The 26,777-nt window shown below is 43.5% G+C and overlaps 1 protein-coding gene across 2 annotated transcripts; it reads left to right on the top strand.

Moving 5' to 3' along the window:
* Positions 1–132: 132 nt before the first annotated feature.
* Positions 133–21,424, top strand: LOC146869788 (small nuclear ribonucleoprotein E-like). 2 transcript variants are annotated; one of them, XM_085615280.1, is made up of 5 exons: positions 133–299; positions 1,604–1,630; positions 2,066–2,128; positions 20,878–20,956; positions 21,139–21,424. In XM_085615280.1, the coding sequence occupies exons 1-5, from the start codon at positions 141–143 to the stop codon at positions 21,192–21,194; spliced, it is 384 nt and encodes a 127-aa protein (XP_085471406.1). In that variant the 5' UTR covers positions 133–140; the 3' UTR covers positions 21,195–21,424. The 2 variants fall into 2 exon arrangements, with proteins under 2 accessions (XP_085471406.1, XP_085471373.1); XM_085615247.1 differs by having other exon boundaries at positions 153–281; positions 1,499–1,630.
* Positions 21,425–26,777: the final 5,353 nt, after the last annotated feature.

The raw sequence follows: 26,777 nt of genomic DNA, 5'->3' as shown, positions 1-26,777 counted from the left end.
GGATCGCGCGTCGCAATATGGTAGCAATTCTCGCTCCTGGCACTGCACGCTCCCGCAAGTGAAACGCTTTTCACTCGCCCCCCTCCTCTCGCCCCTCCCCCTGCTGCTTACTTTTAGCGCGAGGAACGCCCTTGTTTTCTATGCCTGGCGCGCAGCTTTTGGCGTCATTTCCTGCTTCCCTCGCGCTCACCGTGCGTTCGGGTTCGTTTCTCTTCCGGTCTTTCTTAGTTCCAACAGCCGCAGTCATGGCTTACCGTGGGCAAGGTCCGAAGGTGCAGAAGGTGATGGTACAGCCCATTGTATCCTGAAACCGTTAGCGTGCGTTAGGCGAAAGAGGGGGAGACTATTGTACGGTTGTCCCAAAATATGTATGGTGAAGGCGGGGGATGATGAGTTGTTGAATGGCGAGTGAACCACGCAACCTATTTGAAAATGTTGCATGTTTGTATGTGGGTGGGTTTCCCTTGTGAGAGTTCGGCGCGTAAGGGGTGGGTGCCGCAAAGGGCGTTTCGAAGCGAGTTAAAAACCGAAAAGAGATCAGACTTACTATACAGGTTACTGTAGACAGTTGGTACACATCTTAGCGGTCCTAAGACGCTAACATGCTTTTATTTGAGCTCTTGGGACTGCTAATGAATTCGTTTGATTGAATAGAGGGAAAGTCAAGGGTGAGGAGCGAATATGCTAAAAACATTGTTGCAGCCAGCGCATCCATAAAAGCTTGTGGATAGATCTGAGATGCGAGTGGTGCGTACCAGAAAGTAATGTCCCAGCGAGTCTGGGAACACGCACAGTTCGGAATTTGTACTGTGAAATTGCCTTGGGTTGGAGTATGTGATTTATTTAAACATTTAATGGAGAAATGGCCATTAGTTGTGGCTTGTGATTTTGACCCATTCGTGAGGCAAGCGACTTTATGGCGCGCTTGAAAAGTACGCTATCGAGTAAAATGTAATATCATGCGAGGTATGGTGTTGGGGCGGCGAACTTCAGAGTTTACAAAGACTTCCCGCTTGACAAAAGGAGTGGCAAACACCCCTCGGTGGACTGAAGACCCAAGTTGTATAGGTACATGTTTGGCAATAGTTTACTAGGCGAGCCTAAGGTGCTGTTTGGGATAAGTGTTAGTGAGGTAATCTACCTTATAGGCCAGGTAGTCATGCTATGTAGAGACATAAGGCACGCACCACCACTACTTCCCTGTAAGAGAGTATCTAAAGATAATCCTCTAGTAGCATCTCATCACAGTATATTGAAGTGTCTTAAAACCCAAGTGGCAAACTCAACTCAATCATCTCTAAATGGTAACCTAAATCCAGCATCTCGACTTGTTGGCCACCCACATTTGTAACCCTTCTGTAACTATTCCCAACGTCAGCCCTCACTTAATTCAATGCCCTCCCCTTTTGTACAGTGCTATATATGTTCTCATACTTATAACCACATTCAGGAGTTTGACTCTGCTTTTATTTAACACTGCCGTTTCCTTCAACCAAAGTTTTACAGATTGTCTAGAAGGTTAGAAAGGTGGATATGGGTGTTAATGTCCCTCATCGTTTGCGTTTCTTTCGTTTGGTGGTTTTCCTTAACAGCTTTATTTCAGAATCTCATCTTCAGATACCTACAAAATGTAAGTATACACAATTAGTTGGGGAGTAGTGAATTTAACTTTCTTGTTGCAAGGGAGCGGAATGGGTGGGCGCTATATTGGTTGGTTGTGGAAGCAGACATAACGTTTTGCTGATTTGCAAGCCCGGTTTGAAATAATAAAAAAATAAAACCGTGCACACTTGCAAACAGAAAATTCAATTTTCCCATTGTTTCATAAAATTTACCCTGCCGTACGTTTTACCCACACTTTCAAACGCTACGCTTCAGTCGCTCCACATACAATTTGAGTCTCTAGAGCATGCCAACTTTTTGCTTTCCGCCACAGCAGCATTTGATTTGCCTTGCTGGTCTGCTTTTGTAATTCACTGCTAACTAAATTGCCTCTTAGAGCCGGCGAGTAACTGTTTTAAATGGGCAAAGTTGTTTACCACCTATGCTTTCTCCCTTTTTCAAGAGGTCCAAAATCCAAGTATGGCTGTATGAACAGGTGAACATGCGGATAGAGGGCTGTATCATTGTAAGTTAAACATGCATATCTGTTACTTCTATAGATTCAATCCTAGCTAACACCTGCAATGGTACCATCTTTGTACAAAACCAATTTTATTTTTCACTTGGTGTAATTTATCTTCTGAATTGGCAAAAAAAAGTGTTTAGTCACTGAATCAGTCTGTAATACTAAGGATAACATTTTTTCTCTTCTGACCGTATTAAACAGCAAGGTATTCAGATGAGACTGACTTAACTTTTGGCTGCTGCATCAAAGAGGCAAGACCTCTGGCAGTTGAAGGACTATGAATGTGCTGATTGGTTAAGTTTATTGGCAAATTTAGTTTTTCGTGTTTAACTGTCTTCATTGGCGGCTGCGAATTTTGCAGTTAAGATAGCGAAGCATAATCTGACACTCCGGTCCTGCCATAGAATTGCGGTGACTGCCTGATCAATGAATGAAGTAGCACTACTATTTAAAAAAACAAGCATTGGGAATGTAATCGGTCTCGTATTTCCTTGAGTTACAGCTCTTGAGATTGTAAATGTCAATGTTTTTACCTCTGTATTATGGAGTGTATGTGGTATGTAGTGGTATGTGGGTTGTATTGGATCAGTTGTGTAAATGTGGGGCGTGGAGTTGTGTTGTGTGGAGTAGATTTGTGTAGCGCAAATATGTGGTGTGATGTGGATGATAATGTGGTACTGAGTGTTCTGGAATTATGTAGAGGGATTGTGTTACGCAGGGTAGTTATGTGGAATGGTATTTTGTGGAGTGGTATGTAGTGGAGTTTACTTATGTGGTGTGCTGTCGAATTGTGTGACACAATGTGTAATTGTGTGGTGTGGATTGGGTCTAGGTGGTGGTTTTAGCAATTGTTTTGTTGAGTTGTGTTATGTAGTTTGGTGTCAAATTAGGTGGTGTGGATGGGAAATGTGTGAAGTTGGAATTGTGTGGCGCATAACTGTCTGGACAGACTTGCGTTTTGGTGATGGCAGTTGAGCTCTAAATTATTTCATAGTTAATATTTCTGGGGACTTTCTGATAGTGTAGATTCATAATAGATTCTCCAAAAGTGAACATAAAAGTACTTACAAAATAATTTATTGTTCGTCTTTATCAAACGCAGACGTGTCCACAGAGAATTGGAGCAATCTACCAACTATAGGAGCACATGAGAGAATTTTACAATTTAATGGTGAAAAAGGTAGCAGTGTTTGAAAACTAGCTGCATGGATTGACATTACAGGCTAGATGGCCATAGAGGGGCCTTGCTTGATGTTGGAGAGACCCAGGCCCCACTATTTCTAATCAACCTGGATTTCAAACGTCTGACCTAAAGTTAATCAAAAATTAAGGCAAGAGAAACCAACTGAAATATCCCCTGAAGGGAGGTGGTATGCTGGTTAAGACTTCCCTCAATAGCACCATTGAGTGTCTCACAAGGAGAACATCGGCACAGGGCTGACTCCCCTTGAACAGCATTTTTTTGATCTCTGGGGCGGTAACATGGATCTATGGTTTGGAATGACCAGATAGACAACTCTTGCAGACTCTTTATCTCCACTTCCTCCTTTGTCATCATTGTCTACCTTTGCCTCTCGTGTTCTCAGTGAAAGTGATCTTGACAAATTCTGCTCCCCAGAAAGGGAGTGCCAGTGGCCACTACCTGCAACCACCAGCACAAATTAAGCGCGGTGCCAAGTCTGCAGCGACAATGGCGATCCCCTCTGGATCCCACAGGCACCATCCAACGCTTCCCAGAAAGGGCGCACTATAATAAGTATTGTAGTGCACAACTTCTGCACAGTGCTTGAGGACCACCAGTGATAGCAACGTGCTGTGCGAATACGAAGGCCTATGAAATACCACCCCAGTCTCCACTTTGGCAAAACATAACATGGGTGTGTGAGGCATGGTCACAAAGCTAAGAAGATATTGGTAGGAAATAATGTAATTGTGTGCACAGAGAAGTTATCGGTCATGTGATCGGAGTCCTCGTGGGCTCTAGGTGCTCCCTATCAAGAAATAAATGTATGCACACTATTTGTAGATCTGTTTATAATTTGGGACGTGGCTTTAAGTGCAGGTAGACATTTTGAGTGGAGATATTTATGCACGGTCTGTTTTTGAGACCGTGTTTTTGCAAAGAATGTTTTCCAGTGAAAACACTACACTAAAAGCAACAAACATGGCTACATGCCGCTGTGCCCTGCATGGTGCCTGCTAGGAGATGCTAGCCCTCCTTCAGGTGCTTGCAGCAGTGCCTATGCCGGCCTGGGCATTACCTTCTTAAAGAAAGGAATGAACTTGCATTGGACGTGTGGGTGGTGATGCTGCTAACACTCCCGGCCCCTTAGCCTCCTATTCCTCTAGCAGGACAGGCTGGAGATAGTCCCTCAATTTGGTCATTTCCAGGATACCAGGGGGAGGAGTAAGGGAGGGAGAAGAGCGAATGGGGTGGGGGAGAAGGGTGCCTGGGTAGAGGAAATAAAGGGAGAAAGTGATTTGGGAAATGAAGAGGGTAACAGTAGAGGAGGGAGAAAAGACTGAAAAGAATTAAGTAAGAGACGAATAATGGAAGGACGGGCAAAAGGTGTTCGAAATAAGTGAAAGCAAAAAGCGGGAGAGATAGAGGACCGAAGGAGTGCAAGGGGAAGAAGGGGTAAAACGGCAGAGAGCTACAAAGGTTTGTGAGTGTTGAAAGAAGAATCAGATGGAGGGGGCGAGGGTGAAGGTGAAGAGATAAGGAGGAAAGGAGCAAATGGTAAGAGAAATAGTTGAGTTGGAGGTGAAGTGATGGGCGAAGAGAAAAACCAAAGATGAGTGAAAGCACAATAGCAGCTATAACGAGGGGGTGTCAAAAAAAAAATGCACAAGCGGTGGGGTAAAGTATTGGAAAATGGTATCAACTGGAATATTTTCAGTGCTTGCCTCCTCTAACGTTTTTTACCCAAGAGTTGGTCGGGCTAATACCTGCTACAGCCCACATAGTATTTACTTGCAAACAGAAGAACTGCATCACAGCGGACATGCTAATATTTAAAGAAAGATTTACAAGGCCATCGGAACAGCAAGGATATGCATTATTTTAGCAACACAGTACCCTCTTCATACCTGCTGAGGCATTTCCTGCACAGCCCGAGCCTGGTGCTTAATTAAAGAGTCTGTTTCAAGACTCGCAAGCAATATGCTGCTTGGGCTGCTTGTGGAGAGCAGGGCACATGCACCCTACCATACAAATGGCAGCACTCTAACATGAAAACCAACTCGAACTCGTGGAGATCAGAAGCAGTCCGCGCATGTGCCTAACGAGAGGCGTTCTGATTTAAATACACTAGGCTCACTGCTAAACAGTTCCCAAGCAGGCCTCTACAACACGTTATGAAATAACTTGCATAACATAAGGTAATGTGAATGCAGGGCCCGAACACTGCCCAGATGAAAAGAGGGGCTCCTGCACACATTCGTGACCTGTGCTGAATTAAGTTCGCTGGCGCTGCAAGTAATAGGACCGGACCATCCGCACTGGCGGCGCGTTAGTGCTATTACCAACGTTTTAATGTACACTTTGAAAACGGATACCGGCAATTATACAGCTGGGGGCCACACCTCGCTGCAATGACTCCCTCCAGCAGCATGCACCGACCTGGGCATGAGTGGATTGTGTAGCTCAGCAGCAGCTACACAGGCGGGGCTGAAGAAGATCAATACGCAAGTCAACAGCGCCCTCACTTTCTTTGTCAAAGAAACAACCCATGGCGTCTCTCCCCTATGCCAGCAGCAAGGCAGCCGTCTTGGATTGTGACGTCACATGGGTACGCCCACAACATTAAAGAGATTGCCGATAGATGAAACTAATGAAGAAGCAGCCGTAAGCGTATGCTACACTGTTGCAAAGTTATTAATATCAGTGAAGTTAATTCCTTGTTAACGACTTTGCATATGCCAGTCTAACAAGGAAGTGGTTCGGTCCTTTTGTAGTTTCTACAAATGGGAAGCGTGCTAGATGTGAAGCATGTGTGGGGCCGAGGAAGGGGAAACGGATGATGAAGAAAAGTAGTCCCCTTACAAAGACATAAACACGTAAAGCGTAATGATGTTGTACTTAAGTCGGTGCTGTTCGGAGAAAACCGGGAATTGGGAGGGACAAAGGCGGAAGATTGCCCATTGGAAAGCAAGTTTTTTTTTTTTTTTAAGGACACCAAGCCAGACAAATAACCAGCATTTGCAATGCAATAGGTCTCGCATTTACGCGAGTTTAAGCTATTGGCATTGTAAATGACTGCTTTTTAGGTCTCGCCTGAGACAGCGCTTTAGCGCTGCTCTCGCGAGAGCTTTTGTAAAAGGGGATCTGGAAGTGCAAACTAGTGCTTTTCAGGCCTCCAAATACAGTGCATGTACGCCGGGCGCGCGCATGAGGCTTCGCGTGTCTTTTTTTTTTTTTAAAATGTCAGTCCCCCGGGGCACAACCAGGCACCCACTTCTGTCTTTTTGCTACGATCAGCTGTCCTGACAGAAGTGGATGCCTGCTTGTGCCCCGGGGGAACTGCTAATGTGCAAGGGTTTAGCTTGCTCAACGTAAAAGACGTTGTGCCATTTGTTTCCTTTATATCACTTCCCTTATCTCTTCTGTGCTCGAGTCGTCTCCCATTAACATCCTTTACTCTGCCCTCCTACTATAAGTTATCTCCATACTTTAAACAAGCGCGGGTGCTTTTTTTCGCACTTGCAGCAGCTGTTTACAGAGAACAAACGGGTGGCTTCATAGCAACGGCATGCAAACACGTAGACTGCTGCCAGCTGCCTTACACGTTGCAAAATACCCAGCAGGAGATAAATAGTAAGGTTTATATTCAGTGCTTTACATGGGAAAAAATAAGTGCAGGTACTCTTAAAATGAGCTACGAGTGTAGCAAGTGGACTGGGCTAGGGGTGGGGCTAATGACAAGACATATGAGACACTTCTACTATGTGGCAGATTACTTATATATTCTGGAGTGCACACTCACAAAAACAAGCAGCAATGCTCAGACAAAGCATTCCAAGTATGTCCTTTAAAATATCACCCAAGTGTCTGGATTCTCTCCCTCTTTCGCTCGCTTTTCTCACACACTCGCACACAAACATGTGGCACACAAGCAGGCAAACACCCAGACACAAGCAGACAGACACTCACACAAGACTCCGGTTGGATAAAGGCCATTTTACACTCCTTATCTCCCGTGGCTTTCTTAATTGCTGCTATTGCTGCTGTCGAGTGTGCGCACAAGTACACACCATGGTGTGAATGTGATTGACAGCACAGGGCCTGAATGGACCCTGCTCTGTCAAATACAGCGTGGTGAACACCGGACATTATGCACATGAGCCTTGCTGAATTGTTTAGAGGTGGCTCAGCTTGGGCAAGAGGCGCTTTGGCTGTCAGACAGCCTCGTTCGTGCTCGTGAGCACTAGCAACAATGAGCCTACCTTTGACGAGTACCGGTACTCTCCTTGGCAGCAGAGAAGTGCCGGTACTCTGAGGGATAAAAATGAGAAGTGCCGGTACTCGGTACCGGTGAGTACTGGCCCATTTAAAGCACTGTTTATATTATAAAATGTCTAATAAAACACATACAATTATTGCTTAGATACACTGGGTGCAAGTTTAAAAAACATACACTATATGGTCTACATTTTAATGAAAAATATACTTTACTAAGTGGTAGTAATAATGTCTACAATCTTAGACGCACATTTTGTTGGTTTTTATTTGTCCCTCAAACTTTTGCCTTGCACTTTGGCCATTCCAGAGCTCAACTGATAGCGTGCCTAACAATTTAGTGTCCACCAATCATTTAAATGGAAAAGAATGTAAAGCTTCTTGGCTACTCTGTCTGTGCATTACTGTCTTTGTATCTCTGTGTAAGCGTCTTTGTATGGCCATCTCTGTGTCTGTCTCTGTATGTGCGTCTGTCTGTGTATTACTGTCTCTGTATGTGCTTCACTGTCTTTGTGTTACGTTTCTGTCTCAGTGTGTGCATCACTGTCTCTGTATGTGCATTACTGACTCTCTGTGTACATGACTGTCTTAGCATGTGGATCACTGTCTCTATGTTTGCATCTAGTTGTGTTTGTGTATCACTGCTTTTGTGTGAGCTTCTTTGTCTTTTTTAACTGTCTTTGTGTGCCCTCTGTCTCTGTTTGTGCTTCCCTGTCGCAGTGTGTGCCTTTCTGTCTCTAGGTGTGTTCGTTTGTCTCTGTTTGTGCGTCTCTGTGTGTGCACCATTGTCTTTTTGTGTGCGCCTCGGTCTGTGCGTCTCTGACTCTGTGTAAGTGCCTCTATCTCTGTGTACGTCACTGTCTTTTTGTGTGCATCAGTGTGTGTGCGTTTCTGCCTGTGTGTACATCACTGTTTCTAGATGTAATTCCAGTCTTCATAATCTTTATTACTTTCCATCCTTTTTTTGTCGATGCCAACTCCTCAATACCCCATACCATTTCTCTTCTTGCACTACTGAACCCTTAACTTTCCTACCCCTTTTGTTGTGCTACCTACCTATAAACAACTAAACACTTAAAAGCATACACTAATAATAATCTCCTTCACCTTCTACAACTAATTATTCTCATTCTTCTGTTACACGTAAAAAAGCAATTTTTTACCCAAATACCTACACATATCCCTTTTAATGCAGCATAACCACATATTTAATCTAACAATTTGCTTACGCTCTGCAACACACACACTACAATACCCTCCTCACAATTGTTAGCCCTCTTACCTTACACTTTCCTTTTCTTTTTAACTCTATTCCACCATCTACTCCCTTCATACTATCCCTTACTTACAATACTAACACTTTTGCATCTTAAATATCCTTTACCTCATGCACTTTACCCATGTCACTATTCCATTTATTTAGCCATAATATTGATTTACTTACTCCATTCCATCCCTTTACTTACACTACGAACACGTTTTTATTAACTGTGGTTTATCATATTACACCCCTTTCCCAAAAGAAACAAACACTTTTTAACATGTCGAACAATAAAAAGAAATTCTTACTTGCACATAACTCCTTTGTTTCACCATGCCAGTCTCACTTGACATGTGCCGACCTTTTTACCCCTACGCCCATTTACTCAAACTAATATAAACATTCTCTATTCTGCACAATAAATGCAAATAATATTTGGCAACAGATGTCGACCAAAGCTTTACGACGATACAAAACATATTTCGGTACGTTTTGCATGCAATTGCAACTACATAATTTTCATGCACAGTTGCATAACAAACTTGCATACCTGCATTAATATCTTACTTACATTACATGCTTCACAGTTTGCAATTTATAAACATTCTCTTTGCATTTGGTAAAACTTATATTGCTAATGCCTCCAGCTCAACAAGTGTACAATATTCCAGTAGCAAACAACAATAACGTTTTTGCGCCACTTACTATAATACCACTAACAAAATAATCATCCTCAGGAAATAGGTGTATTTTTATAGCATCCATCTACTAGCTATACGCTGTTAATGGCATATTATTTAATACACAAAAAAAATACACTAAGTCCCACAGCAAGTATTAAAAACAAGCATTTGCAATGCAATGGGTCTCGCATTTACGCGAGTTTGAGCTATTGACATTGCAAATGACAATGCCTTTTATTTTTGTTTTTTTAACATAAATAAAAGGCATTGTCATTTACATTGCCAATTGCTTAAACTCGTATAAATGCGAGACCTGTTGCATTGCAAATGCTTGTTATTTGTTTGGAAAACGAAAACACAAATAAAAGGCCATGTTATTTGCAATGTGAATAGCTCAAACTTGCGTAAATGCGAGACTTATTGCATTGTAAATGCTTGTTGTTCCTTTCACTGGAGCAGTGACCTGGTTTGTTTTTAAAAAAAATAAGACTTTTGGCCTCACGCTGTTTGTTCATTTGCATCTCACTGATGCTGGGAACAAAGATTGCAATCTTTACTGACTATCTTTACTGCCGTGCGGCCTGCGAAAGTGAAAGCAAACTAGTGCTTTCAGGCCTCCAAATGGTGCGGCTGGCCGGCGCACATGCACTGTAATCCTTTCAAATGGCATGCTAACTTGAGATTTCTTCACAACGTGTCCAAGTTGCTTTGATTGGTGGTAAGGGGGTTTATCTTCTCACCACAGCGGGTACCTGTTAACTGAAGATAGGACTGAAGCAGTGCTCCTTGTATGTTCCCACTGGAACTGTTCAGCCAGACTTTGAAACTGACCTGTCTGTTTTCTGCACATTTGAGGTCTGTCATTATGTGATCAGCAAGCATATAACTTTCAACATCCCGTCTTACTAATCGTATATTAACAGGTTTGCTGTCAGTGCTGGTTTATTTAAGCCGGTTGGTGATGGAAATTGGCATACGGTGCTTGAAACTTATGGTAGACGGGCCAAACTGATGGTGTTTGTATTTCACAAATAGCCATTTCTTTCAAACCTCCACTTCACTTGCTAAATGCCAGATGGACATCAGACCTACAACAGTATCATTCGTCTGAATGTCACATGAAACAGTAGTTAAAACTCCTTAGTTAAATGTTACTCTTACACCGTATTGTGTGGTTCATGTTTAGTGCGTACATCACATTGATGCTACATTAAAAAACAATTAGTCTGGGGACTGTATATACACCCATGCAGTGGAACCATTAAGCTATATCTCTGACCTGATATTGAGCTAGTTACTCTTGTTTTTGTCATGACAACTGCTTCTATGCAATTTTAAAGCAAAGTGCAACCAGAGCATAAAAGACGCAACCACTGGTAAAGCTAGTATACATAGCTTAAATGTTCTAACTGCGTTTTGGGAGGTGGTGTGCCTTAACAGCCAGAGCTGCCATCTGTGAGAATTGGGGGACCAATTTTGAGTCCCAGCTTCGGCTTTAACTGTGTTTCTGGGCAAAATTACCTTCTCACCACGCCTTAAAAAAAACAAGCATTTGCAATGCAATAGGTCTCACATTATTAAAGTTTTGAGCTATTCGTGTTCCATTATTTAGCAATGCCAATAGCTCAGACTTTAATAATGTGAGACCTATTGCATTGCAAATGTTTGTTTATATATTTCTTTTCTAAAAAGTATATATATTCTAAAAAGTATATTGTTTTGTTACGTTATGTTTTGTTACGTGTTTATGCTATGCTCGCACATTGCTGTCTCTCCAGCCCCTCCACACAGGAAAGTCGGTGAATGTTGCCACCGTCTCCCACGTCCTCTTGCGACACTTCCTCCATCCCCGTGGACCACAGAAGTGATGCTGCAGTGAGGTGATAGTCACTTTCTCACAAGCCAGCCCACTCACAATAAGTAGAAGCTGGTGCACTCAGAAAACTGATTCCAATCGCAACACAACTCCCAGAGACAGACCACGCACAGGATCGAAGAAAGCAGACCAAGCTGGTTTAGCTCCAGTTCTGTTACACGCGGGAGGTCAAACGACACTTAATGACTGAGCTGTTTATTTTCTGCTTCTCCCATGGTTATAACGAGGTACCAAAGAGGACTTGAAAAACCTGTCCCGGCATCAAAGGAGGGAGCCATCACAGACACCTGTCCAGCTGCCTGAGGGGAAGCAAGGCGCAGGCGGAAAATAAACACATACACACACCTTTCATTCACAAATTAACAAGCATTTGCAATGCAACAGGTCTCGCATTTACGAGAGTTTGAGCTATTGACATTGTAAATGACAATGCCTTTTATTTATGTTTTGGTTTTTGAAACCTAAATAAAACGCATTGTCATTTACAATGCCTATAGCTCAAACTCGCGTAAATGCGAGACCTATTGCATTGCAAATGCTTGTGTTAAATTGTACCTGTCAGATTGTTCTTTCGGTTCACTAAGTTTTAAATTATACTTGTGCTGCTTATGTTGATTATATAGAAAGCTTTAAAATAACCAGTTTAATAGGTGATTCGATTCGCAGGTCCACCGACATTGAGGCAGCAGAAATAACGAACGTTTTTCTAGCCAGGATCCTAAATTCCTATGCGCTGGCTTAAAAGAGCTTTCACTGTACTATATAACATTAATTTCTCATTCTGGAAAAGTTTACATTCAGGCCTACGGGTTTCCAAAATTCTTGGGGGCAGATTTACAAGCCCCATGCGACACTTTTGCGTCACTAGTCCCATGTTAAAAGTGACGCAAAAGTGGTGCAAAGGGTTTGTAAATCTGCCCCTTAATGTACAACTGAAGGCTCGCGGAGATCAAGATTAGAGGTCTGCAACTCAGATTTCTGCTTTTCCTACGTTTATTCTCAGATATAGTTTGTCGGCAAGCTTGCTCATCATACTTCGTTGCAAGTTAAAATCAATAGTCTGCGCTGAAAAACGATGAGCGATGCGAGTCCTCTTTAAAGCTTTGGTGTCGCAACATGACTGTATTGCACTAGCTGAGGCATCAAAATTTGCATGCAGAAATCTTCACTTACTACAAGTAGTAACCCTAGTCACAAGACACACACGTTGCATGACTCTATAAAATAGGTTATGAATAGTAAAATAACTATCTTTAAACGGGCAGGTAGCCCCGGATGGGTGGGTCTGTGCCACTGGCTTTGTGGTCTTTCTGCTGTAATTGGTGCCGGAGGCCTTACTTTACAAGGCGTGGAAACCATAGCAACATCTCAAACACTTGGTTTATATAATCTCATCCCTTATCAATCCACAACAATCAAAAGCTTGGGTGTTTAGCTTGGGCACGGACAGCAGAGTGCAGGTGGGGGTGCAAAAATCCTCAGGGCGGGGGGTGCTACAATTCAGACAGCGGCTTAAGGGCTGGGGTGTAGTTAGTGCAAAAATCCACTGACAACAGAGTGCCCGAAGCCCAGGCTTTCATCGAATTCCACAAGAAAACTTATATCATGGGTTTAAATCTGAGTCTTTAACGTGAAGGAACAATTCTGAAAGCAGCCCTTATTACAAGTCAGCAGGGCTCTCTGACCCTGGCAGATAGCCTTCTTTCACTGGTTGTGTAAAAGCACCCGTCTCACTGCAATCATGCAACGAACATCGTACATATTACAGGTGGAGTGTCCAAAGTAGGCCCGGAAAGCCAGATCCAGCACAGTATTGCACGAGGGAGTGGCTAAGTTTGAGTGTCGACTTTATCTCAATCCGGCGAGGATCCAGCCCCGTGGACCGAGTGCTGTGCATATCCCTTCAACTTTGGAAGGCACTCATGCGCAGTGCTGGTGACCTAGTCAAGAAGTGCTCACCGCACTGTACGTGGCAGGCACATACTCGTGTAAAAGTGTTGCTGCTTTCTATTTTGATACTCGAGTGGACTCACAACCTGGGCTAATTGGCCTGCATACCACAACACGTCCGTGCCCTCGGGCTATCTTGTCTCCCCGTGCGCTCCTCGTCAGTGGAGCTCGTCACATAGAACTGATTGGTCGCGTCAATGCCCTGAGCTTTATTACTTCTTTCAAGCGCCAATTAGACGTGCAGGGGGGCAGCGATGGAGATACAGTGGGTGGGGGGGATGGGTGGAGGGTGATCGGGGGGGGGGGGGGGAGAGGGCTACGCTGCCCACACAACCGTGCACTACCGCACCAACCAGTGCCTTTCCATACAGCCTAGGCTTATCTCTTCCTTAAGATTCAGCGTGGAACATTCACTATCTTCCCCGACATACACTGCATAGTGTAGTAATGTAGTCCAGACTGGTTGAGGTATTTCATGTAGATTTATTGTAAGATGTTAAGTAGCCTGGAATAAGCCCCACCAGGAGCAGGCAGCTCAGCCCCATCATAACTGTGGCTTATCTTCAACCCACACCCAACATTCCGTAGTACATCACAGTGCAGAGGCATTCCACTGGAAGGTCATGAAGTGGGTAAAAGCATACATAGAAATATACAATAGGCAGGATACAACATACCTCCTTTTCTTCCACAACAGAACAATGAACAGAGAAGCATAAAAACTGAAAGAGAAAGCGTACCGATCATTAACTGCTACCACACCCACTGGCCAGACAGATGCGACAGAAGGCAATGCACAGTATGCAGAAAATACAGAAAAGGAATAGAGAAAAAAGATCAGATACATACCTTCTCTGAGAACACAAGGCAATGCAAAATGCATAAAATAAAACAAAGACTAGAGAAGTAAAACCGAAAGGTACGAACACATGGGTATGAACCCATAAATAGGTACTCTTCTTCCCCTCTCCAACTAATACAAAAAGGAACAGAAGGTACGAACACAAATAAGTAACCTTCATACCTTCCCAATGAAACAACGAGAGAGAATAGAAAGATATAACCAAAAACTACTCCAGACACACCCACTGGAAGAAAAGGGTATGAAAAGAGAGGCAATGAGTACATAAAATAGCAAACAGAGGGGCAGAGGAAAGAACAAAAAAAGATCATTCATACCACCCTGTAAAACAGCATTAAAATAATTTAGATTGAAGTAACATTGAGAAATTTGAGAGGAATAAAACCCCAATGAAGACATCGAAGAATAGAGAGAACCCCCCATATCAACAACCTAAACGGTTAAAAATTGAAAATTATTGAACATTTGAGAGGCGATAAAACCCATATAGAGACAACCTCGTAAAAGGGCTACACATTGAAAATAGAGGAGTGCGGCTTGATAGAAACTCCATTGAAAAATTGAGGGATAAACCCCAAATCGTCAACCTGAGACGGTCAAACATTGAATAGTTGAGAAGTAGAAACACAATGTAATTCCAACTAGGAAATACAACCAGAATACATGCAACTTGATAAGTGAATTGTGGTACACATTCCCTAGCAAGGAATACTGCACGGATGCATGTACATTGATATAATCGAGAAAACAAATCTATATGTGCAATCCCTACAGGGAATACTGCACGCATGTAAATGTCAACTATGCAAAAGTAACTTTCCATGCAACAAATTGAAAAATAGAGAAATTGAATTTTTGAAAACATGCAACCTGTAACACAGAAAATGTAAAACTGCGCGTTTTAAATATCAGTGTACATGCAAGTAGATTGATAGATAAAAAATATTGAGTAATCGATTTCTTGAGAGCATGTCACTAAGGTCATAAATATAAACACCCCATTAACGAAAATAGAAATATGAATAGAAATCATGCTCAGCTAGACATGTGATCAATAGCTTGAATGTGCACCCAAAAAACATTGAAATAGAACACACTCCTTAGAAACTTAGTTGACATAGACCTGGAGCTGTCTTATTAGAAGCCACCAAAATAAATATGGCAATTGAACTTGAGCATATTGAACAAAAAGAAACTTGTAGCTTCGTGATGCACTAGATGATCAAACAGTGACGATCTCGAACAACTCCCTAAGTATTGACAATTGGAATACAAAAAATAACCACAAGATGGCACTCTTGTGAAATAATTGAAAGACCTAACTCGAACTCGTTTGTGCTTGTTTCTGTTTTCGTGTTGATTCCAGAAATTGATAGGTCTCTGTGCTCAAAGATAGTACCAGCGAAAAAACATGTTCCGTGCACACAAGAAAAGTTTCAAAAGTTGGTAGTGTTGGCTGCCAAAATTATAAAACAGTGTTATGCTTAGTTATGCATGCGCTCGCTTCCCTATAATTTAGAAAGGTGACATCGAATTGAGAGACGGGCATTAACAATTATAATAGAAGTGCAAGGCAATTCCACAGCACAAACCTCGATCTTGGGATACATCGACATGCGCTGCGTAAGGAAATTGACTAAGATATTGAGATTACTTGCAGAACCCCAGTCCGGCAGAAAACACTTTCACTGTGCAGAACACCTCCCATCATCGTGTTATTTGCGCTACGTTGCGCTCCCGTTACCATGGGAACACAACACGAAATGGCTGCTTGACGTTGTGCTACCTTACGCAGTGACGTCCTCAAAGTCCTTCCAAAGTCGAAGAATGAAGAAAACATAAAGACGCTGGATGCCAATGACGCGTTGATTTTCCGCTGGTACACATGGAGATTCGACTACGTCATCAGTCTAAAGATGACAGCGTCAAAGAAGGATCGCTCAGCTGACAAACGGTGAGAGAGGGCACGCGCATACAAATACAGGCACACCAGCAATTGACTCACTGTTAAATTGGATGAATTCGAGTACCAGAGCTCTTATTGCCGAATTTCTCCATAACCGCAAAACGGGAACACTGGATGGTATCAGCTGGGCAAAATATGATTTCTTTTAGTTTCATTCATTCGTGGTAGCAGCTTGGTTAATGACATACATCTCTTCTTAAAGGCATTACCTGACAGGTTCCTTCTGTCTTGAATTAATTGCCGCGTTACTTTGTAGGCAGCTTTCATTATTCTGTAGTATCTGGGCAAAACCTCAGCAGTCTTCCTTGGATGGCAGATACTTAAGTTAGAGTGAAAAGTAGTTATTTGTATATTGATATTTCGTTTTTTCAAAAGGACCAATTACCAGAGATTGAAATAGTTGTTGAAAAGACACCGCAGATGATGAAAAATTGAAGAAGAATCTGGCATATGCAGGTTGGGACGACCGATGAGGTGGTCACTGGTGGGGCTCTGAAGCCAGAGTCTTTGCTTGATGTTTGAGGTTTGAAATTTCTTGCCTTCTTGAAAATAGAGTTGTTGAATTGACATGAAGATAAATTGATGAAGATTTAGAATAACTCGCCTTCTTGAAACTTGACTTCTTTAGTTGCCTTCTTGAAACTTGACTTCTTTAGTTGAGCACGTAGGTAAGATCAACTCGTCGCCAAAATTAAGTAGTAATGTAGTCCAGACTGGTTGAGGTATTTCATGTAGATTTATTGTAAGATGTTAAGTAGCCTGGAATAAGCCCCACCAGGAGCAGCCAGCAGGCAGCTCAGCCCCATCATAACTGTGGCTTATCTTCAACCCACACCCAACATTCCGCAGTACATCACAGTGCAGAGGCATTCCACTGGAAGGTCATGAAGTGGGTAAAAGCATACATAGAAATATACAATAGGCAGGATACAACACATAGGTATGTCTATTTCCTCTTTAATTTATTTGTCTTCCTTCAAGTATCCTTGCCATTTTAACTCTGGTACTCCTTTTGCTTTGCATATCTGTACCATCTCACACATTCAGAGTTGTCATACAATATACTTTATTCTTCGCACCCTCGGGTACTTGCACCAACCTGCGATCCTCTAACTCCGGATTAGCGCCCCTTTGTCTCACACAACCTACACAGAGGTCCGTTCCATGCATCCAACTGCAGTTTATCTACTCATCCGGTACTTTTCCGCATAGCCTTCCCCCTTCCAATATGGCAACAACCCGGCTCTCCAGTCTTTCTCGCGCGATGCTTTCGCACATGTTGGTTCCACATGATGTCATGTCCGCCAACACGCTGGCGCCCCCCCCCCCCCCTTTTATTCCCACTCCCAGCTTTTCAGACCACCGGCGTATCCTGATCAGCTGACAGGTGTACAGGCACATCGCTGAGGACGACACGGTGAGTTACCCTGCTGTCCCCCTTTTTCTTTTGCCACGTCCGGATCGGCTGCACCACCCACTTCGCCTCCGCTGCGGACGCCCTGTAACCATGCTGTGTTTTTCTCACTTGTTCAGCATCAACTCTTGGCAGTCTGACTTTACGCTGACGCGGCCCTCCACACCATTAGGGGAGGGTATGACTTTTTTACTAATGTAGTTGTCAATGTTTTACATGCCTTATCTGCAGCTTTATCTTGTACTTCGGTCTTGATCCTACCTCCCCTACTTAACGGTTTCCGTGCCGCCTACTGATGCTACCCTGTGTTTAGCGGCCCCCCCCCCCTTTATTGTTAGCTCTTTAACCGTTCCTCTCGTCACATTACATTTCAGGGCTGTAACACTGCCCCCTCCAGGGTGCCTGCACGTACGACGCTACCTCTTTACCATTTACTGCGCCGCACCTCAGTCTTTAGTAATCTCCACTGTTTAACACCTTACTGTGGCCTCATCACCGTGTTGCCATTTTCTGTTTACCTGTTTACTTTCTGTTGTGCACCTCGTCTATGGCGTTGCTACCAGTTACCTCCCTTTTTATATCCTTCGATGCTGTACCTATATGTACATGCTAGTACCATATACTATGTGATTCTATACAGTATTTTTATCTTCCTTTCTAGCTATATCAATGTTGCATACAGCTCCACATTATCCCCTTTTCCTTATGTCTCCACCAGGTTCTGGTTTTTTGAGACAACGAACACTACGTGTCTCCGATGCAGAGGTCGCCTCTTACCGGACTATGGGCGAAGTGGAAGTATAGGGTGTCTTTCCCTGACTACCACTGATATTACTTTGTTTTTCACACATTAGGTCCTGAAGAAGCGCACAGGGATCCATTAGGGACCAGAGGATTGCGCGAAACATGTCGACCATCGTTCACTTTTAGTTCACCTGACACTTTTGCTTATGGTTTGAGAGAAGATGGGAACATACTAAACCCTCCCCTTATCTAGTCTGAAGGATAGTCTCCAAACCTTACTTTTAACTTACCTCATGGACCCCTAATTAAACTCATTTGGGTACCTAGAGGTAATTTTAACCCCACTTTCACTTACTTTCTTTACCCACACGCACAAGTATGGCACCTCCTGAAAAGATCTCGAACAAAGAGCTCTCTTTGAGAGCCCGTGAGGGACTGCAGCGCCACCCCCACGAGGAGCAACGCCCAACGATGATGCTTTACACTCGCAACTGTGTGAGGGCAAAAAGATATTAGGAGTTCTCACACTCACAAGCACACAACTATCCTTTGGAGACACTTATACCTTACTCCTAAACATACTAGGGTTACGGAGTTTCTTCCTTTTATCCTTAAGGAACTGTACCATTTTGCTATATACATATTGTCTTAGGAGCACAGGTACAGGACCTCTTTTTTGTTTTCTAACCTTAGCTCCTATTCCCCCCCCTTCTTGTGATATTGCCAGGATGATGTTTCCAACTCTGCGCTAAAAGTAATTAAAAAATAGAGTGACTTACCCCGCTACAGCCAGAGGAGCGTCTGCAGCTCTTCTGCTCCCAGCTCCATCTGAATACAAGTGGCACTTGTAAAAAAAAAAAAAAAAGACACGCCCGCAAGTGGTGCGCGCGCCACAGCGAACATGTGCTTTCAACTATCGCGCCCGTGTCTGGGCACGATAATTAAAACCACATGGGCTTTGGTGCGCGTAACAGACACCAATAGGCCATGGGCGGAGCAGTGCACCTGCCTTTGGCCTATTGCGTGGTCTGTTTTAAAAAAAAAAAAAAGAAAAAACACGCTCTCAAAGCCCAATCACAGAAGACCAAACTAAAAAGGCACGCACAAGCGTGTACAATTCCAGGGTCCATTTCAGAAACCCGGACAAAAGAACTTTAGCTGCGCGAGCACTGCTGTGCATTGCTAGGAGCGAGACTTTAAAAAAAATACAATGAATTTGACCTTGTGTTACGTAGTCTTGTGCTAAGTTTGTGCTGTATGGAAAAAACACAATTTCTAGATAACTGCGTTTGAACGCGTTCGCAGTTTAAACCCATAGCTACTGAGGGCATGCACATTTGCAGCATCCAACCTTGAAATAACTTTCTTATGCTTTTAGTAGATACAGTTGGATGACTGCTGTGGGCATGTAAACATGCGTGTTCTAATTTTTGATTAGATTTTCTTACAGCTTAAGACTTATTCAGTACCAGCTATTCTAAAATCATTTTGTTTTGTCAAGTAAAACCCTATTGGCGTTACCAGTGCTCTTTAAGAATGAAAAGAAATTCTAACCAGGGGTGTGTGCATGCACCCAAAGTGTGTAAATCCTTACCACTGTGAATCATTTTGCATTCTTCAAGAGTTGAAAGGTGTATCATTTTGGCCTCACCTCCATCTACAGGTTTGCCTACCCATTTCGTAACCCCTCTAAGTTGTAAAAATGTTGTTCCTTTTCTGTACTTTGCTGCCTATTTGGTATTGGCTGTATTATAAAAACCGCAAAACATATGAACCGAATTGAAAGCTTTTCCAATGTTTGTACAAACTTAGGAGGGGGTACACACCTCAAGTTGGTTCACCAAGAAATAGCACCGCCTCTGCTCCAGCTGAAGCCTTTTTGGATCTGTATATTGCTCTTTTCTGTCCATGCCAGATATAAATGGACCCAACACTGTTGTGTGTGTTTTGTAAAGTTTGTAATCACCATGAAGTCTCAAATTAATTTGAATCTTAAAGGACTGGTTCATTCAATTATGTAAACCGGGTACCAGTGGTTTGCACATACATTTTCGCAGGAATTCAATTAACTTAACTGTCTTTCTGACTCCCAGCAAAAAGAAAATACAGTCTGACCCAAATCCTCCTGCAGACACGGTCAAGTGTTGGTTTAAAGCTGAATTGCACACATTTATTGCCCTTCCTATTAGTACTTTTCGTCTGCTGTCAAATGTTTTGGTATGTGTGGGGCTTTATAAGTTTATCACAGGCTAGGACAATTTTATAGGTGTACGGAAGCTGCATCTTCAACTAGCAGGGCTTTTACCATCCTTTTTCGTTTTATACTTGGTTACTTCATTGGCATATTTATGATGCATTTCAGCATCAGTAATCTATAGATCTTATTTTGTCAATTAAATTTGCCCTCATCCAGTAATGTGTATCTCTGGGTGGACAGTGCTGCATGTTAGGAATGTTGTTCTGTAGCTCTCCTAAACTTGCTCTTCAGTCTACCCCCATAATGGAAACCTTTCCAAAATCTTTTTACCCCCTCAGGGATTTGACGAATACATGAACTTGGTGCTTGATGATGCACAAGAAGTTCACTTGAAGACCAAGTCCAGGAAACAGTTGGGTGAGTGCATAACCTTAACGGCATAGGGGTGTGTCTGAAAGATGGGCTAATTGATAATGAAGCTCCAAGTGTTCTGTTGCAAATACTTAAAGATGGCTCAGTGCTCTGGGGAATTAACATATTGTTTTTTTTGTAGCATAATGTGTGTAAACATACTTTTTTTTTTTTTGCTCTTTTTGCAGGTCGTGTCATGTTGAAAGGCGACAACATCACTTTACTTCAAAGCGTCACTGTCTAAGCAGCTCTATCCATGAACTGTAGTTTTTTCTATCTGTGACCGCGCAGTATCACGTGAACATTTGAAGAATTGGTGCACCCAAGAAAGCATTTGTTTGGTTGGTGGAAGTTGCAGGCGGAAACAGCTTCTTGTTTTGGAGTATCCCGGGCTTATCAATGTTACTGTCTCTTTGATAACTTTGTGTGTTTCTTTTGAAATTATTTTGATAAATAAACCCGACTGTTAGTGAAGTGTAATTTCTTCTTGCCTGTTGAAAGCAAGTCTGTCATTGTGCAGAGTGCTGAAGACCTGCAATCTGTAATATAACGTGTCAAACTCGAATGTGTGTTCTATAGAGTAGGGTCATTACAAAGTGTCTCATTTACATTACACACAACAGGCGTCTTGCCCTCAGTGGCTGCTAGACATGGGGTCATATTTAGAACTAAAAAAAAAAATTCAAAGTTGGAGAAATTAAGAGTGCAGAAAAATGTTCCCAATGAGAACTTTCAGAATATTTTGTGCACTATAAATTTCTCCGATTAATAAAAAATGGCTGTACATTTGTGTTACACATTTAATAGTGCCTCATATGGCGAAAGGTATGTTCTAATTCAATTACAATAGATATAAGGCTCTCAGTCACCCATAAAAATATATCCCTTTCATACACATGTTCAGACATCCCCAATAACCACACTGACACACATGGCAGTCCCTTCATAGTGAATCTAGTCAAAGTATTTTGTTCAAACCATAGTGTTACGCTCTATGGATATTACGCTTAAATTCAGTGAAACTGGGTGTGGGGGCGTCTTGTAACAATGCGCGAGTAGCTCGGCCTTCAGTAGCTCAGTGAGTTTCAATGATCAGAAGTAGCTCACTGAAGGAAAGTTTCGAGATCCCTGCCTTCGATGTAAGATTAGTATTATTGGCGATGTTATGGGCTTCGAGGTAGCCTGTTGAGAAGCCATTTCGTTAGTCCAGTCCTCTCTTAAGCACCAAGGGTTTTTCTTTTTTGTGGGAGAATTACAGAGACAGTTTGTTGCATGGGCCATTTAAGCAAACACAGATGATGGGCAGCTAGTCTGATTACAATGGCAACTAGAGTCCAGCTATCTTGGCTGATGAGGGATGAAAGCCTGAAACCGGTCCTAGGATGCTTGTTTCCAGTTCGGGCTGGCCTGGCAGTTCGGGCTGGCCTGGCAGTTCGGGCTGGACTGTTTCCATTGGGTGCAGGGTCAAGACTGATTTGCATATGGCTGGGTTCAAACTAGAACGGCATGGGAAGCAAAACACACTATGGATTAAGGCCCAGATCTCTCTACTGGGGTGAATGTATGACATTGTTCTGCATTCTGTCCAATTGTTCTTTTTGCGTGAGTCAGTAAATACATGCATATGCCTGTGTACTTTGACCCTAGTCACCCAGAAGATGAGTCATTGGAGCACATAAAAACAAGCACTGGCAAAGCCAATAGGTCTCACCTATGCCAGAGCAATTGGCTTTGCCAGTATGTTGTCCATCTGCTTGGCTGCGGTTCAACATGGCTAAAAGTTAGTGGCGTGGAGCGTCGTAAAGTAGTGTTGCAGACCAGAGTGTTGTAGAGTTGCGGGTCATAGTGTGTTGTGGAGTGGTGTAGAGCGGAGTAGATAGTTGTACATTAGAGTAGGATGACGTAGAATGCAGTAGCATGGAGTACTGGAGTGGTGTGGTGTAGAATATCAATTAAATTTACAGGATTGCCAGGTCTAAGATAAGGTGCTCACCGTTTTTATCAGGACACGGTAAAGACGATGAGTAATAGATTGCTAGTGTTCAAGAGCACAGGTTAGCTACCACACAACCCCAAACCATGTCCCCAAACTTGAGTTAAATGCAAAACAAAATGTTTTGAGCACTCTGAGTTAATAAATGAGTCAAACGTCCAATCCAATGAGTCATAGAGTTCAGTGCTACACCTGAGAGAAACCTTTACCCTCCTCTAATGCTTCTGTATTCTTAGCAATTGCCTTTCACATCCTCCCTATTATCTTTTCCCAGTCCTCATACTGTACAGCCTCCAACCTCTAACTCTAGTTGCTGACTCCCTTATACACATCTACTCGGCTGGTTGCTTCCCTTCTCTTACCCTGAACATTTCCCCCACCACTTCTAGGACTCTTTTTCAATTCCCCTTATCCCACCCATCTGGCACTGCCTCTTCTTTTGAATCCTTGATTAAACCCTCTCCTATATCCTGCCACGAATTTTTAGTTATTTCGAAGCCGAGGCCTTTTTTTTTTCTCTCTCTAATAACACCCATAAAGCAGTTCAGCATTCATGTGTGCTTCTGTCTGAACGTAATTAGAAAATCATAACCTGCCGCCTCTAAAGCGTTCTCTCTAAATAAAGGGAAAATGCTTGTTACTTATGACAGTGTTAATGTGTAATGATTTGATGGGAAGAAAGGCAGGGCTTCTAAACCTTCCCCTGACCTTTTACTGACACTTTGTAGGACTTAAGACATCTGTGTGTTTTATGCCGGACCTTCGTGGAAATTTTCAGAGAATCCTTAAAGTGGTTCAACATTCTGCTTTATTTAACTGCGTTAATTTAAAGCCTGGTAGATTAATACCCACAAAGTAACCTTCGTTGAGTGAGGCGGCAATGGCTATCTGTTGAACCTAGCTGCCAAGTTTTCAGATTTCTTATGTGTGATGTTTCCAGGATTGAGTGACATTCAGTGACCAAATGTGTAACAATTAGTCACTTTCTTGAGGGTAAAACCAAGCAATTGAGTGCATGGAACGTACAAGGTATCAGAAATAACACCCTGATGAGCAACGAGGAGTTCTAAAATATATTGAAACTGCTGCAAAACTCCTGAAATGAAAGGTTAAGAAATGCTTTTTATTCAGCACTAAATGTCTGCTCGGTTTCCAGCAGCTGGCCTTCTATTGTATGTAATACAATTTTAGATAATGTGAGTATTCACACTTTTTAGTTGCTGGCTGTGACCATGTAGCACTATAATACAGAAGTCACTACTTGCCAGTGCACCAAGCATGACCCCATTCTGTTTCACTCAGGTTACCCAAATCTCTACAGTGATTGCATGAACCAGTTGAATTAATGATGAAAAAATACTTGCCTTCGGGGTGAACAGTTGATGTGATCCTTGGCAGCCCTTTTTTAGGTCGAGCCTAGAGCAGCGCATGCGCTGCTGCTCTACTTTAAGGGGCTTTTCAAATTGCTACCCCACAAGCTTTTCCTGGCAAAAAGCTTGCGTGCACATTCGCCATCTTTCTCATCTCTTCCTCCGCATCGCTGTCCTAATTACTTCCGCGGCCACACACGTGTGGTTCCCTCGGTATGTTTACAGAAAGCCCTCGCTCTCCGCCTCCCCGGCTTTCTCTTTCTTCTCTGCCCCCACCCTCTTCTGACTCAGTTTGGCTTCTGCCTCCCTTTTCCTAACCCCCCCCCTCCTCCCTCTTTTTACATGATTGCGATCAGTTTTGCTTTCACGGGCGGCCGCGTCACTTTTGCTTGTCTTTTTAGGTCTCGGCTGGCGTAGGCTGCGCAGACATGGACAGTCTCGCTGGTGAGATTTAGTGTTAGCAGGGTATTTTCAGTAAGGGGCTTTAAGCCACTCCCCTCTGTTCTAATGGCTGTTGTCACTGTTTATGCTAAACGGTGGACAGCCATTGGAACAGAGGTGTCTGACGTTTTTGCTTTGCTTTTCGAGCCGTCCCATTTGGACAGACTCGTTTGCTTTACTTTTGCCGTAAAAGCTTGTTCCGATGTTGATGGCCACCATTTCGCGCCCTGCCTCCAGCACACACAGAAGGCGGCGGAGGGGAGGAGCAGACATGGTGCTTCCTCGCTGGACACAGGAGCGACCTGTTCAGCTGCGGCAGCGCCAGTGTGAGCCTGTGTTCTAGGGCACGGAATGAGAAGCTCCGATCGGTTTTCATTCCAAGAGCTGGTCTTTAACGCTTTACTTTTCAAATATATATTTATTAAGTGCGGCACGCCAAGCTTTGTATTCATGGCGGCCGCACACTTATCTCCCTATTCGGTGTTATTAAAGGATTTTTCCTGACTCAGCGCGGCCCCTGCCGTTTCACAGAAGCAGGGTCTCCTCCCGCTGCTCTTTCGGGTGTGAGAGCTCCCCTGGTATTGCCTTTCACACCCTCTCCTCAGTCTCCACCTAAATGCTGCTTCCCCCGGTTTGCTTAGTTTGTAACCACAAAAATGCTAACTATTACAAACATGTAACTCCATGGGGGGTCCTTACACCGAGCCTGCACGTCAGCCATCGGTTCGTGTTTCACCAATTCACCTCAAGGTGGGTCCATTTAGCAGTGTGGGGGCTAACGCACTCAATTTACTTATTTATTGAAGGACGTTTGTGAAGCGCTTACATGCCACCAAGCGGTGACTTGTGAGCGCTGTGAGGATTGGAAGCAAAAAGAACAAAGGACGGAAAAGGCTGGGGGGTTTAGATGATATTAGTAGATGGAAGGGAAGTAAACAGTTTGTTATGCTGAGTGGAAATCAGGAAAGGGTGAAACCCTTAGCACAGATGGCCTTGCAGATGGTGGGTGCAATACCCAGCAAGCGGGACCATTTACAGGTCTCTCCTGGACTGGTGGCAGTTTGTAGACTTCCTACGTCCCTCGATACAAGTTGCCGTGTTTCACTCGCTCTGGTAGCTCTGGGTGAAGAAACACACTCCGCACTTACAAGTGTTTTAGTGCCTGGAACTTTTGGGTGTGAAATCTTCAGGCCCGATAATTCCATCCAAGAGACATGGCGACCACTCGGAGGCGCCGGGGCTGAAGCTCTGAACTCTGCTACCCACTATGTGCTACAGTCGGCCTTGAGACCAGTGAATGCCCCCACCAGAGGGACCATCATCCCTGCACCCCACTGGACACCGCATCCCCCCCCCCCCCCCCAACACCATCACCAGCAGACCGTAGACAATGTCAGCCTTTTGATTTCCACCAACATGGTGAAAATTTGCTCGGAAAATCAGACAGTAATTCTAGGTACAAGCAGTTATTTCTCATTTCAGGAATGCCCCCACCCCCGTACTCATGCCCTTGTCCAGTATCGCCTCTGCACATTGAGCCCCGGTACCTCAGTAAAGGTGGAGGATGCTCCGTGCCCACAGCCTGGATTGGGATTGTGCAGTGCTTGTTGGTTTCCCAAAAATTTTGCAGCTGACCTTTGGGGCTTTGCTAATGAGTGATGGTTAGAGATTGCCGTGACACTGGAGACCATGGTACGGCCAGCTGATGGATGAAAGGAAGCCGCAGAGCATATCCGAGGCCGGCCCTGGGGATCAACGCTCGTTAATTAAAGACTCAGCAGGCGAGAGGGGGTGGCGACCAATGGGCTATTCCAGGTGTGTGTGAGGAGGGGTCATGTGAGTGCGTGTGTACCTGTCTTTTTATGAACTGTGAATGTGTGCCCGTCCATATGTTTGTCTGCATGCTTGCGTGTGCCAATGTGTATATAAACCTGTGTGGATGCGTGCATTCATATATATGCGTGTGTGTATATAAGCACATGCTTGTATTTGTATGTTTCCGTGTGCCTCCGCGTGTGTGTAA

This window comes from Triturus cristatus, chromosome 1_1, assembly GCF_964204655.1.
Source record: "Triturus cristatus chromosome 1_1, aTriCri1.1, whole genome shotgun sequence".
Lineage (NCBI taxonomy): Eukaryota > Metazoa > Chordata > Amphibia > Caudata > Salamandridae > Triturus > Triturus cristatus.
The sequence above is the reverse complement of the archived record's forward strand: the minus strand, read 5'-3'. Positions and strand labels throughout refer to the sequence as shown.